Genomic DNA, 17,001 nt, shown 5'->3' with positions numbered 1-17,001 from the left:
GGTCTGAGAGGGGAAGCATTGAACATGACACTGTGGAATGGTCTGAGAGGAGAAGCATTGAACATGACACTGTGGAATGGTCTGAGAGGGGAAGCATTGAACATGACACTGTGGAATGGTCTGACCCTAATGGCCTGACCCTAACGGCCCTACGAGACAGACCTGCACTAGGACCTGACTGACTGACTGACTGGCTGACTTACCGAGAATAGATGGTTTGGCTGACAACGTCACAAAAATACATTGATGTAGCCGAAAGGTGTGCATTGTTTAATTATGAACGGTCAGATAGCTAGCAAAAATGACAAGAAGCCGCCATGTGGGGAATCGTAGGTGGCTTGTTTTAGCTAGTTTTATCTTCTTATACATACCATGTCTTGTTTTAGCTAGTTTTATCTTCTTATCCATACCATGTCTTGTTTTAACTAGTTTTATCTTCTTATCCATACCATGTCTTGTTTTAACTAGTTTTATCTTCTCATCCATACCATGTCTTGTTTTATCTTCTTATCCATACCATGTCTTGTTTGAGATGTTTTGAGTGATATCATGCTAATATGTCAAAAAAATTGCAAGCTAGCTAACCAACAACTCTAACAATGTATTTGAGAGACAAGTGCTCATTCTGCAAATGTATTTACAGTATGTTTTCAATAAACATTTGGAGATTAAATTTACAATGCATTCAGAAAGTATTCAGACCACTTAACTTTTTCCACATTTTGTTACGTTACAGCCTTATTCTAAAATTGATTAAATATGTATTTTTTTAATCAATCTACACACAATACCCCATAATGACAAAGTGAAACAGGTTTTTAGACATTTTTGCAAATAAAAATACCTTATTTACGTAAGTATTCAGACCCTTTGCTATGAGACTCGAAATTGAGCTCAGGTGCATCCTGTTTCCATTAATCATCTTTGAGATGTTTCTACAAATTGATTGGAGTCCACCTGTGGTAAATTCAATTGATTGGGCATGATTTGGAAAGGCTCACACCTGTCTATATAAGGTCCCACAGTTGACCATGCATGTCAGAGCAAAAACTAAGCCATGAGGTCGAAGAAATTGTCCGTAGAGCTCCAAGATAGGATTGTGTCGAGGCACAGATCTGGGGAATGGTAACAAAAAATATCTGCAGCATTGAAGGTCCCCAAGAACACAATGGCCTCCATCATTCTTAAATGGAAGAAGTTTGGAACCACCTAGACTCTTCCTAGAGCTGGCCGCCTGGCCAAACTGAGCAATCAAGGAAGAAGGGCCTTGGGCAGGGAAGTGACCAAGAACCCAATGGTCACTCTGACAGAGCTCCAGAGTTCCTCTGTGGAGATGGGAGAACCTTCCAGAAGGACAATCATCTCCGCAGCACTCCACCAATCAGGCCTTTATGGTAGAGTGGCCAGACGGAAGCCACTCCTCAGTAATAGGCACATGACAGCCCACCTGCAGTTTGCCAGAAGGCACCTAAAGGACTCCCAGACCATGAGAAACAAGATTCTCTAGTCTGATGAAACCAAGATTGAACTATTTAGCCTGAATGCTAAGCGTCACGTCTGGAGGAAACCTGGCACCATCCCTAAGGTGAAGCATGGTGGTGGCAGTATCATGCTGTGGGGATATTTTTCAGCGGCATGAACTGGGAGACTAGTCAAGATCGAGGGAAAGATGAACGGAGCAAAGTACAGAGATCCTTGATGAAAACCTGCTCAGAACCTCAGACTGGGGCGAAGGTTCATCTTCCAACAAGACAACGACCCTAAGCACCCAGCCAAGACAACGCAGGAGTGGCTTCAGGACAAGTTTCTGAATATCCTTGAGTGGCCCAGCCAGAGCCCAGACTTGAATCCAATCGAACATCTCTGGAGAGACCTGAAAATATCTGGGCAGCGACACTCCCCATCCAACCTTGCGGAGCTTGAGAGGATCTACAGAAAAGAATGGGAGAAACTCCCCAAATACCGGTGTGCAAAGCTTGTAGCATAATACCTAAGAAGACTTGAGGCTGTAATCACTGCCAATGGTGCTTCAATGAAGTACTGAGCAAATGGTCTGAATACTTATGTACATGTGATATTTCCGCGTTTCTTTTTTTTTGCAAAAACTTCTAAAAACCAGTTTTTGCTTTGTCATCATAGAATATTGTGTGTAAATTGAGGGGGGGATGATTTAATCCATTTTAGAATAAGGCTGTAACGTAACAAAAATGTGGGAAAAGTCCAGGGGTCTGTGTACTTTCCGAACGTACTGTAGTTTACATGTTGTCAACAATCTAAGCCAACCCTGTCTGTTTTGCCCCATAGTTGCACACACGTCAGTTTTGTTGCTTAACAACCAACCCGTCTATACTCCTGGAGCTAATCTGTGCAGCTTGATAGTGGAGTTGTCAGCCAGCCACATGCCCCAACACCAGCGCCTCTGTCTGATGGAAGCCCTCCAGATCTGTTCCCCGCATTCTCTTCTGCCTTCAGCTTATGTTCCGTGGAGAACGGGCTCTGGGCTGTGATAGGAATCAGGACGTGTTTACTCATACCTCTGTGTGATGATCAGAAGCTCAGAAGCTATCAGTCTTCAGCGTCTGTCTGCTATTGGACTCATACTTTATCAAAGGCTGGATCACCTTGAGCTGAGGAGCTTTAACCATGTCAGCGAGAAGTCCCAGGGCCGGCAGCCCGGTGGCGTGGTATTGCCTGAACCACTACCCGTCCCTGGGGAAGGAGGCAGCCAGAGAGAGGGCCAGATGCCAGCTGCAGCCCATGCTGAGGCACCACCAGGGGGACAGCAACACACAGCAGGGCCTCACTGAGGTGGGATCTGACTGGCACCTCTGGCTAGCAGTACAGGGAATAATATGGCTACGTTGTGGGCTGTAACTTGAAGTTGGAGTTCAGTGTGTCTGTCCTAGATATGTTTTATCAGAGGACACACTCGTCTCTGTTGCCTTTATCTTGATGTTCTGCTTTTGTTTTGGCTGGAAAGCTGTTAGTTATCTGAACACCAGGAACTTCATATTTGATTTCAGGTTTGATTTCAAAAGTTGATAATGCTTTGGTTTTTCAGTGGAATGTAAATCAATTGCTCAGATTTTTTTATTTGTAAAGCATATCAACAACATTAATGCATAAAGTAATGTGTCATATCTGAAACCAACCTTTTGAAATCCAAACACCTGCGGTGTGTAATGTTTGCATTTATCTTCTAAAACACAAGCCGTCCATTGATTTCATGCATTTGAGTTGGTTTCTTTGGATGTTTATTATAGCCAAACAGACGGCATACTGAGCGAGTCTACAATCTCTTTGTACATCTTCATCATATTTCCAACTGTGTAATTTGATAATGAGCATGAATTTTAGCAGCATGTTTCTACCATACTTGTATCTCTACAAAATATAACATATACTGGTGATTATTTTTACTCTGCATATGAGATGAAAACATCCTAACTGTATTACTCTTTTTCCTTTGTCCCCATGTGCTCATCTGTGGCTGTGAGAAGATAGCAGGTCTCTGGTTTCACTAAGGCAGCTGAGAGCTTGCTAGAGTGTGTTAGGACTTGTGTTGGCCTCATGTTGATCTCTACCAGGCTGCTAAAACATGGAACCCTTCCCAGACCGCTATTGTAGCTAGCTAGCCGTCAGAGATCCTGCCCCATCACCCTTTACATCAGCATTGATCCATTTCCAACATGTTCTGACCTGTCATTCTTACTCAAAATACTCGGTACACCATGTCATAGAAGCCATTATCACCTGTGTATGTTTTGTTTTGGCTCTGTGTATGCATGTCATGAAAAGTACATGGGTGTGTTCTTATGAGCAAGACCTTTTCCAGAGAGTGGCAGTTTGTTGCCATTTTCACAGCCTTGAGATGGGATTACAAATGACATTGTCAGCAGGTCAATTTGCTTACTTTCCTCATACATGGATCACTAAATGTGAACTGTTGTGTGTATGTCTTCAGGCTCACCTGGTAGCAGCATTTGAGCAGAGCTTGGGGAACATGACCATCCGACTCCAGGGACTTACCACCACGGCTGAGCAGAAGGTATGGACTGGGGCTGTGGTCTGTTTCCTTACAAATATGTCTGTCCTTTCTTGGATGGATGGTGGAGCTAATTGTGTTGTTTTATCATGTTGTTGTGTTGTAGGACTCTGAGCTAAACGAGCTGAGGAAGACCATAGAACACCTGAAGAAGCAGAATACCCCAGTCCAGGCAGCCATCAACGGTGACATCAATCTCCCAGAGACCTCCTGCAACGGTGATAGGTCAGGTGAGAAGTTACCTCCCACATCACCATGGAAACACAACAAGGATGGATGGTTATTGCCTAGTGAGAAAAGCATCTGACTCAGAATCTGAATGGATTCCAATTCTATGTCATCATCTGGTCCCTGTCTAACCCAGTCACTTTCTTGTGTATTCCATAGCTTCAGCCAATGAGAGCTCCCAGTCTCACCTGGACCTGCGTATCCACAGACAGCACTCATCTGACAGTGTGTCCAGCAACACAAGCGCCACCAGCCACTCCAGTGTGGGCAGCAACCAGGAGCTGGACTCCAAGAAGAAGAAGAACTGGGTAGGTCCTCCACTGTCTGTCTGTCGCTGGCTGACTAGCTAGCTGTCTGTCTGTCGCTCTGTGTGTGTCTGTCTGTCTGTCGCTCTGTGTGTGTGTGTCTGTCTGTCTGTCGCTGGCTGACTGACTAGCTAACTGTCTGTTGCTCTGTGTGTGTCTGTCTGTCAGTCTCTGTCTGTCGCTCTGTGTGTGTCTGTTTGTCTAATCTGTAATGTGTTTTTGACCTTTCCTCCAATCCTCCTGATTGTCTCAGCCTCCTTGTGCAGGAGCAAAGGTGAATATGCTTATTACTCTTAGGGAGCTCCTCTAGAAACTAGACTGTGAGTGGAGTTTTGTGAGCCGTTCTCTTATTGCATATGAAAAACCGCAAACAAACTGTACGTTGCTACAATAAGGTTTAGTCTGTAGTCTGTTATAGTTAGATACAAGCTTAGGTCAATGTACATTTTTTTGCCTGTAGAAAAGGCAGATGTGTGTATATTCTGGTTCAACATGGCCTGTAACCTATGAAGTCAAATTAAAATATCTGTGTGTTCTTTTGTCCTGATATAATAATGCTGTTGCGTGTGTTGGAGGGAAGGTGAAAGATGACTATGTATGCAGACTGTCCACAGTGATGATACTTGTACAGATGTACTATCTTAATTTGACCAGTTTCTCACAGCAGTAAAATAATCCTGCAGCAACAGGAAATGTGAAATATTATGTGGATTATAATTAATGGACATTTTTATAGGGGTTGTTATATTTTTTGTTAAAATAAATCAAGTCTGATATTTTCAAGTGAAAATGACAAACATTATAATCCTTTTTAACCTGTTTAAATGAAAATGATCTGCAACAACAGTGTGATCAAATTAAGATAGGACATCTGTAGCTATGTATAGGTTAGAAGTACAACCGTGGAGTAAGTGACTATTTGACCACAAGGGGGAGACGGCTCCTGAGTTTAAATATCTAAATCTGCCTTTTAGTGATTGAGTAGTCATGTCAATTAGTGAGAAGTTGTCAAAGTGATATCTTATTCTCTCTAATAGCCTGGTGTTCATTCCCTGTGTGTAGCTGTGAGTTGTTTGTTTGCATTCAGTCTCTTTAGTGAGCTACCTTGTGAACAGTCTAGTCTCTGTCCCTAACACCTGTACAAGGTCTTGGATTATTTAAGTGAGCTAAAAGTTGAAGCTGTCTATGATCAGCATGCTGTTTTGTCTTGTATTTTCCCTCTTGTGCTCTCCTATGGTGTGGCAGGTTTATGAGGTAAGATCACACACTCTTTCCAAAAAATATTATTGCTTGTTCAGTTGGAGATGGTGAAAGAGTAGAAGTTTATAAATGCTTTGTGTACAGGTTTTTCTTTCAACTCCCTGATGTGTCTGTGTGTTTCACTATGTACTCAGGTCTCTCTCTTTTCTTCCCTGCTCCCTGTTCCTCCCCCTGTCCCCGGCTGCAGCTGCGGAGCTCCTTCAAGCAGGCATTTGGGAAGAAGAAGTCGCCCAAGTCTGCGTCCTCCCACTCAGACATTGAGGAGATGACCGACTGTTCCTTGCCCTCCTCCCCCAAGCTAACAGCATATAACTGCTCCACCACCTCTACACCCATGCTCCAGAACTCCCACTCCAACTCTTTGTGAGTACCTGGGCCCAGACCAATAGACCATTAGACGCTCACCTGTTTATAACTGGGAGGAGATAGTGGATCATAATAGAAGCTCCCTGTTCCCTCAACTCAGGGGTCGGGAGTCAACTCAGGGGTTGGAAGTCAACTCAGGGGTCGGAAGGATTACATGACCATATTGATGATTACGACTGACTCCCATCGTGTCTGATACAAATATCTTAACAGGTGTATATATACTATAGAAGTTTATATGTACAGTATATATATATACACCAGTACCCCATATACGCCGGTACCCCATATACACCGGTACCCCATATACACCAGCACCCCATATACACCAGCACCCCATATACACCAGCACCCCATATAATCCAGTACCCCATATACATCAGCACTCCATATACACCGGTACCCCATATACACCAGCACCCCATATACACCAGCACCCCATATACATCAGCACCCCATATACACCAGTACCCCAAATACATCAGTACCCCATATACACCAGCACCCCATATACACCAGTACCCCATATACACCAGTACCCCATATACACCAGTACCCCTTATATATCAGTACCCCATATACACCAGCACCCCATATACACCCCATATACACCAGCACCCCATATACACCAGCTCCCCATATACACCAGCACCCCATATACACCAGTACCCCATATACAGCAGCACCCCATATACACCAGTACCCCATATACACCAGTACCCCATATACACCAGTACCCCATATACACCAGCACCCCATATACGCCAGTACCCCATATACGCCAGTACCCCATATACGCCAGTACCCCATATACGCCAGTACCCCATATACGCCAGTACCCCATATACGCCAGTACCCCATATACGCCAGTACCCCATATACACCAGTACCCCATATACACCAGTACCCCATATATACCAGTACCCCATATATACCAGTACCCCATATACCAGTACCCCATATACCAGTACCCCATATACACCAGTACCCCATATAATCCAGTACCCCATATACATCAGCACTCCATATACACCAGTACCCCATATTTTTCAGCACCCCATATACACCAGTACCCCATATACACCAGTACCCCATATACACCAGTACCCCAAATACACCAGTACCCCATATACATCAGCACCCCATATACACCAGTACCCCATATACACCAGTACCCCATATACATCAGTACCCCATATACACCAGTACCCCATATACACCAGTACCCCTTATATATCAGCACCCCATATATATCAGCACCCCATATACACCAGCTCCCCATATACACCAGCTCCCCCTATACACCAGGACCCCCTATACACCAGCTCCCCATATACACCAGGACCCCCTATACACCAGTACCCCATATACACCAGTACCCCATATACACCAGTACCCCATATACACCAGTAACCCATATACACCAGTAACCCCTATATACCAGTACCACATTTACATTTACATTTAAGTCATTTAGCAGACGCTCTTATCCAGAGCGACTTACAAATTGGTGCGTTCACCGTAAGACATCCAGTGGAACAGCCACTTTACAATAGTGCATCTAAATATTTTAAGGGGGGAGGGGGTGAGAAGGATTACTTTATCCTATCCTATGTATTCCTGAAAGAGGTGGGGTTTCAGGTGTCTCCGGAAGGTGGTGATTGACTCCGCTGTCCTGGCGTCGTGAGGGAGTTTGTTCCACCATTGGGGGGCCAGAGCAGCGAACAGTTTTGACTGGGCTGCGCGGGAACTGTACTTCCTCAGTGGTAGGGAGGCGAGCAGGCCAGAGGTGGATGAACGCAGTGCCCTTGTTTGGGTGTAAGGCCTGATCAGAGCCTGGAGGTACTGAGGTGCCGTTCCCCTCACAGCTCCGTAGGCAAGCACCATGGTCTTGTAGCGGATGCGAGCTTCAACTGGAAGCCAGTGGAGAGAGCGGAGGAGCGGGGTGACGTGAGAGAACTTGGGAAGGTTGAACACCAGACGGGCTGCGGCGTTCTGGATGAGTTGTAGGGGTTTAATGGCACAGGCAGGGAGCCCAGCCAACAGCGAGTTGCAGTAATCCAGACGGGAGATGACAAGTGCCTGGATTAGGACCTGCGCTGCTTCCTGTGTGAGGCAGGGTTGTACTCTGCGGATGTTGTAGAGCATGAACCTACAAGAACGGGCCACCGCCTAGTTGAGAACGACAGGCTGTTGTCCAGGATCACGCCAAGGTTCTTAGCGCTCTGGGAGGAGGACACAATGGAGTTGTCAACCGTGATGGCGAGATCATGGAACGGGCAGTCCTTCCCCGGGAGGAAGAGCAGCTCCGTCTTGCCGAGGTTCAGCTTGAGGTGGTGATCCGTCATCCACACTGATATGTCTGCCAGACATGCAGAGATGCGATTCGCCACCTGGTCATCAGAAGGGGGAAAGGAGAAGATTAATTGTGTGTCGTCTGCATAGCAATGATAGGAGAGACCATGTGAGGTTATGACAGTGCCAAGTGACTTGGTGTATAGCGAGAATAGGAGAGGGCCTAGAACAGAGCCCTGGGGGACGCCAGTGGTGAGAGCGCGTGGTGCATAGCTGTGTGTGATAATTAGAGAATGCATGGCCTCATTGTTTTAGTCCCTAGTTGGATGTTTGTATTGAATCTGTCCCTCTCTTGTCCGTCTGTCTGTGTTTCTCTAGCCCCATTCTCTCTCCCCTGCCTGTTAGTGGGCGTGGCCGGGGCGGTAGAACTGGGGTGTTGAGGACTAGGTCTCTGGCTCAGTAATAGAGTGTGAATAACGTCTGTAAACCACCATTCACTTTATGATCAATTCTGATGATGGATTTTCCTAACAAATGGCCTTGATGCACCTAGTGATTATCCTACCAATTCATCTCAACTTCATCACTCATGCCTGTTGTGCTATTGAAACTAGAATGAAGGAGCCAATCACACATCCTTCACAGGACCTTCATCTTGTCCTGTTTACTATTGCCTGATTGCCTGGACCCCTATCTACAACACAGTGATCACAGTGATTCAGTGCCTCTGGATTAACTTGGAATAAGCAACAATATTTCGTGGAAGTGACAAAACATGTACTTGTATAGCATGTTACTGAGCTTTTGATCACTGTATGAAAAGCATAATTGTCTGATAATTGTCTGCAAGAGAATGTGCTTCATGGGATTTTCTGGGGATGTGCTCTTGAGGACTGGTCTTCTGTATAACCCTGAACTGACCAGACTGTCTATGTCTTGTCTGCAGGATCTCAGAGTACACAGACAGCGAGGCGGAGAAGGTGATGGGGCTCCGCAGTGAGCTCCGAGACAAGGAGATGAAGCTGACTGACATACGCCTGGAGGCCCTCAGCTCCGCCCACCAGCTGGACCAGCTCAGGGAGTCCATGAACCGCATGCAGGTGAGGGTGACCATAATGTAACCACATACATATGACCAATGACATAGGACATGATGAGGGCCTGGAGGTTTCCCTGACCTTGTGACCTGGGGAAAACTCCACACCCTATAAATGACCACTCAAACATTGGCCACCACAAAGCACATCAAATAGAATGTGGTGAGATGCTTTGAGCTGTGTTTGACCTGGTGTGTTGTAACCTGTCCTCAGGGCGAGATAGAGAGGCTGAAGACCGAGAACGACTGTCTGAAGATGGAGAGTCAGGGCAGCTGCAGCAGAGCAGCCTCACAGGCCTTAGTGGCCTCACCCTCAGCGGGCCAGTCAAAGCACGGCCTCGCCCTAACAGAGTCCACCAGCCTCGGTAAGATTGAGTGTGTGAGTAAGTGATCGAAGCGTGCGTGCGTGCATGTTTTAGTCTCTGTATGTGTGTGTGTGATTGTTTGTAGTCCGGTTTGCAGTAGTCAACATCTATGTCCCTGTCTCTGTAGACATGCTGTTGGAGGACAGCGGGGACGGTAGCTCACGGAAAGAAGGACAACACGTTAAGGTGGTCGTAACTCTGGATGAGGACACCAAGTGGAAAGAGGTACCAAACTTCTTACATTTCCAACTCACAAAAAATTACAATGGCTACCAAATAATGTATGACTGTGCCCATATTTGTCCTTAATATCGTATCTTATTTTATAGGACCGTAGACCTTGTCATTTCCTGATTGGTTGCATTGGTGTCAGTGGGAAAACTAAGTGGGATGTGCTTGATGGGGTGGTCAGACGTCTCTTCAAGGTAAATCAACAGGCATTAAAAACTCTTGGTAGAGGAGTGACTAGGATACACCTGTATTTGATGTGTGATTGGTCCCTGTTGTAAGTCGCTCTGGATAAGAGCGTCTGCTAAATGACTTAAATGTAAATGTATTTGATTGGTCCCTGGTCTTGTATCTGATAATGTGATTGGTCCCTGGTCCTGTATCTGAGGATGTGATTGGTCCCTGCTCTTGTAGCTGATGTGTGATTGGTCCCTTGTCTTGTATCTGATTTGTGATTGGTCCCTGGTCCTGCAGGAGTACATCATCCATGTGGACCCAGTCAGCCAGCTGGGTCTAAACTCAGACTGTGTCCTGGGCTATAGCATCGGGGACATCCATCGCACCAGTGGGGCTGACACCCCTGAACTCCTGCCCTGTGGATACCTTGTTGGAGATAGTGACACCATCTCTGTCTACCTCAAAGGTATGGGCAAGAATGGACCTCTGTGCAAAGTTTAGAAAATGAGATCTATGCCCCTATCACTCCCGTTGTTTTTGCTAGTAGTCATTATTTAAGTAAATCAGAGCCCTGTAATTAAAAGCTGTCTGGATCAGTGAATAACAAAACAATTAAGTGAATAATAAAAAAAAGTGAACATATCCTTTAACATATATGTGTTCTGTGCTGCCACCTGCCTGCAGGTGTGTGTGAGCACAGCCAGGACAGCCTGGTATTCGAGACACTGATTCCCAAGCCCCTGCTGCAGCGCTACGTGTCCCAGCTGCATGACCACGGCAGGATCATCCTGTCTGGCCCCAGCGGCACTGGAAAGAGCTTCCTGGCCAGCCGGTTGGCCAAACACATGGTGCTGAGGGAGAGGAGAGAGGTCACCGATGGGACCATTGCCACGTTCAACGTCGACCACAAGTCAAGGAAGGTCTGTCACACTATCATGACTCATATGTAGGAATAACCTTTACCATGGGATACTTTCTGTATGAGAGCAGAGGTGCCAGAATATAACCCTAATGAGTATAGCTATATGAGAGAGAGGACAACACCGAATGGAAATGCTTATTCCTCCTTACATTTGAACTGTTGGAGGATACAGTAATTGGAAAACATGTTTGATATGTCATTAGTAATGTATAGGTATCTGTGGTATTTTAGAGGCTGTATGGGGAATCATTGTGTGGTTAATGTGGAAATGGTCAACTCTGTAGTCTGTTTGTTGCTGGTGTCCAGGAGCTGTGTCAGTACCTGTCTAACCTGGCTGACAAGTGTAATAGTATGAGTCATGGGGTGAACATGCCCCTGGTGGTCATACTGGACAACCTGCACCGCAGCAGCTCCCTGGGAGAGGTCTTCAATGGCCTGCTCAGCTGCAAGCACCACCGCTGGTCAGTACACACACACACACACACACACAGAGACGCACAGGCACACCCACACACACATATACACACACATAAAAACATTTGTATTTGTGTGACACTCCTAAATCCTCAATTACTTGTTTTTTCACAGGCCTTATATCATTGGAACAATGAATCAGGCTACATCGACCACTCCCAACCTCCAGCTTCATCATAACTTCAAGTATATCATATCCTATCATTTCTTATATGTGACTGTATTTTTTCAGTAAACAATTAATGTGGTATGATGTCATCTATATTCTGAAATGTAAAATTGTATTTGTGTGACTTGTCATGTAGACCCCACAAGAGGGCAGTATTTATAAATGGATGGACTGATATCTCTGTTCTCTGCCTAACCCTGAATAGAGGTCTATTTGAACAGTAACTGATCATCCTCTAAACTGTTGTCTGGTTACTGTGTGGGTGTCCTGTCTAGGTGGGTGCTGTGTGCCAACCATACTGAGCCAGTGAAGGGCTTCCTGGGTCGGTTCCTGAGGAGGAGGCTGATGGAGACAGAGATCAGCAGCCGACAGCGTAATGCTGAGCTGGTGAGGATCATCGAGTGGATCCCTACTGTCTGGCATCACCTCAACCGGTTCCTGGAGTCCCACAGCTCCTCGGACGTCACCATCGGTAAGATCCACTAGAAATCAAATTTTCTTTTCTTTTTTTCTGACATTATCTGGCCAAGTTGTTTTACATTATGACGTAAGAGATGGATGAATAGATATTTAACTGTGCCTGAATGAATGCATGCTTTTCTATTGTCTATTTGAAATGTGTCAATATAGAAAACATATATGGGACAAGATTGAAGGTTCTATTGAATGAAAAGATATGTTTTGTTGACATTTGTCTCTCTATCTTCCTCCAAGGGCCCCGCCTCTTCCTGTCCTGCCCCATGGATGTGGAGGGATCCAGAGTGTGGTTCACAGATCTGTGGAACTATTCCATCATTCCCTACATGCTGGAGGCTGTCCGAGAGGGGCTGCAGGTACTCTAAAATTACACAACGCTGGAAATGTGGCATCAATTCACATTTGCAGTAGAACAAGGCCTTTGAATGGTGGTTAGTAACTAACACACATACACAGAGAGATGCAATACATGCATGTATATAATAAGCCCCCCCACACACACATATTTTTTAACACTTTTTTGGTTACTACATGATTCCATATGTGTTATTTCATAGTTTTGATGTCTTTACTATTATTCTACAATATAGAAAATAGTAAACGTAAAGAAAAACCCTTGAAGGAGTAGTTTTTAAGGAAAATCACTGATCAGCTAGCATGATTCTAACCGAGTCGTCTGTCTGTCTGTCGACCTGTCTGTCTCCTAGCTGTATGGGAGGAGAGCTGCATGGGAGGATCCAGCACAGTGGGTGGTGGAGAGCTATCCCTGGGCAGCCAGCCCCCTGCAGCACGAATGGACCCAGCTGCTGAAGCTCCGGGCAGTGGACGTGGGATTCGATGGATACTCCATCTCCAAAGACGGCTGTCCCAGCAAGCAGCTTCCCCAGGGAGACACTAACGGAGACCCCCTGGTAAGTGAATTATAATCCCTTCCTCATGTTAGCCTTTCTGACGATCTTCATCCCAAATATCAGTTGGATTTGGAAATATTCAACAAAGTCTGTTTGGTATGACATTACACAATAATCCTGTATGTGATGATGGTCTGTATGGACAAAGGTTTCACTTGATGTTTGTATCCAATATCAAAGTCTTTCATTAAGGTGCTTTTAAAGACTATCTACTGTCCTATTGATGCTTTTATGGTTAGCATCGGTGTCTTTATGTAGGGGACAACCTATCTGACCTCTGACCTCTAATCTCCACAGATGAACATGCTGATGAAGCTAAAGGAAGCGGCCCACTGCTCCGCCAGCACTCAGAGCTACGACAGTGACTCCAACAGCAACCAGGATCACCATGACAACACCGTGCTGGACTTATCACTGGAGTGCACACTATGAGTCTCACTGGGGCAGATAATACTCACTGTGGCTGGGACACATCCTAACTTGAGATACCTTTGTGTTAATCATCCATTGACATCAATGGGAGACTGATATGAGGTTATGTATTTGAAGTTAGAATTTGGACTTCTGTAATTTCATATCTTTAGGCAGACATATTGCATAATAGCTGGAACTCACTACTTTCCAAAAAGGGTTCTTCAAAGGGTTCTCCTATGGGAAGCCGAAGAACCCTTTTAGGTTCTAGATAGCACCTTTTATTCTAAGAGTGTAGGCCTTACAGGGCTATTAAATTCCGGTCCTGAAGGGATGAAATACTTCTGTTTTTTCATCCTCTCCTTCTACTTCAGATCTGGAAACCACTTGAATACAATTAACTACCAGATAGAAACAAAAAAACTGAAATGTTTCTCCCCTCCAGGGCTGGAATTGAATAGCCTTGGGCCATACTGGGTGCTGGTAACCCAAGATAAAAATCCCAGTCAAAGTTCAATAACCTGAATAATTTCAACTCAGTACTCTACTATTTTCAATGTTTATTAGGAGTCTGTTTACAATCACAGGCAAAGACAGTCAACCATATAAATAAATGACAAATCTTATGAGACGTCAAACCTGTTGCCTTGACTGTGACCTAACCTAGGCTATAGCTCATGAGATGTCAAACCGGTTGCCTTGACTGTGACCTAACCTAGGCTATAGCTCATGAGACGTCAAACCGGTTGCCTTGACTGTGACCTAACCTAGGCTATAGCTCATGAGATGTCAAACCGGTTGCCTTGACTGTGACCTAACCTAGGCTATAGCTCATGAGATGTCAAACCGGTTGCCTTGACTGTGACCTAACCTAGGCTATAGCTCATGAGACGTCAAACCTGTTGCCTTGACTGTGACCTAACCTAGGCTATAGCTCATGAGATGTCAAACCGGTTGCCTTGACTGTGACCTAACCTAGGCTATAGCTTATCAGATGTCAAACCTGTTGCCTTGACTGTGACCTAACCTAGGCTATAGCTCATGAGATGTCAAACCGGTTGCCTTGACTGTGACCTAACCTAGGCTATAGCTTATCAGATGTCAAACCGGTTGCCTTGACTGTGACCTAACCTAGCCTATAGCTTATTATATGTCAAACCGGTTGCCTTGACTGTGACCTAACCTAGGCTATAGCTTATGTGGTCCAAACTGAGTAGCAATAACTGGATATACATTCACTCAGCTGCATAGAGCTTTTTTTTATTTATTTTTTATTTCACCTTTATTTAACCAGGTAGGCTAGTTGAGAACAAGTTCTCATTTACAATTGCGACCTGGCCAAGATAAAGCAAAGCAGTTTGACACATACAACAACACAGAGTTACACATGGAGTAAAACAAACATACAGTCAATAATACAGTAGAAAAATAAGTCTATATACAATGTGAGCAAGTGAGGTGAGATAAGGGAGGTAAAGGCAAAAAAAGGCCATGGTGGCGAAGTAAATACAATATAGCAAGTAAAACACTGGAATGGTTGATTTGCAGTGGAAGAATTTGCAAAGTAGAGATAGAAATAATGGGGTGCAAAGGAGCAAAATAAATACAGTAGGGGGAGAGGTAGTTGTTTGGGCTAAATTATAAATGAGCTATGTACAGGTGCAGTAATCTGTGAGCTGCTCTGACATCTGGTGCTTAAAGCTAGTGAGGGAGATAAGTGTTTCCAGTTTCAGAGATTTTTGTAGTTTGTTCCAGTCATTGGCAGCAGAGAACTGTAAGGAGAGGCGGCCAAAGGAAGAATTGGTTTTGGGGGTGACCAGAGAGATATACCTGCTGGAGCGCGCGCTACAGGTGGGTGCTGCTATGGTGACCAGCGAGCTGAGATAAGGGGGACTTTACCTAGCAGCTTGACCTGTGTGCATTTTCTTAGTGGAGAGGCACACACCATGGTGGACATATTTGTTATGCTTAACTTTCAAATGATGCCTTGCTACTTTTATAACAACGGTGGTAACACGCATGCCTTTAATGAACATGATTTCTATAGAGGCTGTGCAGAGTTTAGGTGCTGGCTGCTAGCTTGTTCAGACTTTGATGAAAACACATCCTTTCTGTGCACCTAGCGGGTAGCAAAAAGGTCTAGGCTTTGTTCGGGATTTTTTTAAATCAGTGATGCTTATAGGGTTTTTTGGTGCTCTGCTTGGGAAAATGTGAATTTATTGACAGAATTTTTAAAATATATATTACCTCATGAGTGTTTCAAACAGTATCCCAACCGTGCTTGTTTGTCTTTTATTCAGCTCAAAACGGAGCGCAATCCCTGCATGAAATGTTTCAACCCAGTGTTTCTCTTATAGAGGCACTTTGGACATGTAGACCCACATCTGAAAGGTCCCAGTCTAGAAAGGAATCAGAGCGACTGCATGGCTTTGAGACAGAGGCTGGCGTGTCTAGTCATTCAATCTGGAGAATTAGCACCAGGACCATTTGCATCAAGTGTTAATGGGATCCCCAGTGTTGCTGTATTGGAGTGACTAGAATTGATTCCCTAATAAGATGGAGTTTTTTCTGAGTGGCTTATGCTACTACGAGGCACCACTTTGGTTGCTCCCCCTCACAAGGTCCCCATTATCTGCCAGTGTTGTTGCTGTTCATCCTCTGAGTGTTCTTAGAAACAAATGCTATGCAAATTTCATTTGGAATTTTTGACTAAAGCCAAAACAAAAATTCACTTCCATTTTTACATATTGTCAAAAGTTGTATTGTAAGTACATTGATCTGTGAATATTTTTGTGAGGTTTGTATTTTCACTACCATATCTTACTGGATTGTAAAGGGTGATGCAAGCACAAATAGAAAAGGTTTGTTTTTCTTCTCTTGGTCCCACAAAGTTTGGATGTTGGAATGTTGTGAAAAAGGTGTGCTATTGAATCTAGTTGTTAATAATGTTTAATAATTATTTGATATGTGCATTTTGCTTACGTAAAAAAAAATGTAAATATTTTATCTGAATCCCACGTTTTGAAATCTTGTACAGAAATAGAGAGTAGTCATTTGTGTACAGTTTGGTTTATAGATTGTATGTTGTTAATATGTTGTCAATAATTTATGTGAAATATTATGAGACTGAGAATAAATCTGGTCACGATACTGTACTTTTCATTTTTTTTTGTATTCAGAGAAATCCTCTAAATCAGTGTAAGTTATTTTAAATGCAAAAAGTTTTATTTGATCTCATGTGGTTTTAAATATTGTTCAGCAATGTTCAGTGT

General features: G+C 44.4%; 1 protein-coding gene across 3 annotated transcripts in view; it reads left to right on the top strand.

Annotated features, from left to right (window-relative positions):
- Positions 1-16,879, top strand: part of LOC115134012 (neuron navigator 2-like) — a 121,260-nt gene extending 104,381 nt beyond the window's left edge. For all 3 annotated transcript variants that reach the window (XM_029667513.2, XM_029667514.2, XM_029667515.2), the window contains 16 exons: positions 3,965-4,048; positions 4,152-4,275; positions 4,433-4,581; positions 6,026-6,201; positions 9,446-9,599; positions 9,810-9,960; positions 10,088-10,185; positions 10,290-10,385; positions 10,663-10,831; positions 11,050-11,285; positions 11,594-11,748; positions 11,876-11,947; positions 12,206-12,402; positions 12,645-12,763; positions 13,115-13,318; positions 13,616-16,879. In XM_029667513.2, the coding sequence (XP_029523373.2) occupies positions 3,965-4,048; positions 4,152-4,275; positions 4,433-4,581; positions 6,026-6,201; positions 9,446-9,599; positions 9,810-9,960; positions 10,088-10,185; positions 10,290-10,385; positions 10,663-10,831; positions 11,050-11,285; positions 11,594-11,748; positions 11,876-11,947; positions 12,206-12,402; positions 12,645-12,763; positions 13,115-13,318; positions 13,616-13,750 (2,319 nt within the window). In that variant the 3' untranslated portion in view covers positions 13,751-16,879. The remainder of the gene's footprint in view (positions 1-3,964; positions 4,049-4,151; positions 4,276-4,432; positions 4,582-6,025; positions 6,202-9,445; positions 9,600-9,809; positions 9,961-10,087; positions 10,186-10,289; positions 10,386-10,662; positions 10,832-11,049; positions 11,286-11,593; positions 11,749-11,875; positions 11,948-12,205; positions 12,403-12,644; positions 12,764-13,114; positions 13,319-13,615) is intronic.
- The last annotated feature ends 122 nt before the right edge of the window (positions 16,880-17,001 follow it).

This window comes from Oncorhynchus nerka, linkage group LG9a, assembly GCF_034236695.1.
Source record: "Oncorhynchus nerka isolate Pitt River linkage group LG9a, Oner_Uvic_2.0, whole genome shotgun sequence".
Lineage (NCBI taxonomy): Eukaryota > Metazoa > Chordata > Actinopteri > Salmoniformes > Salmonidae > Oncorhynchus > Oncorhynchus nerka.
This window is presented reverse-complemented; position numbering and strand designations above follow the sequence as displayed.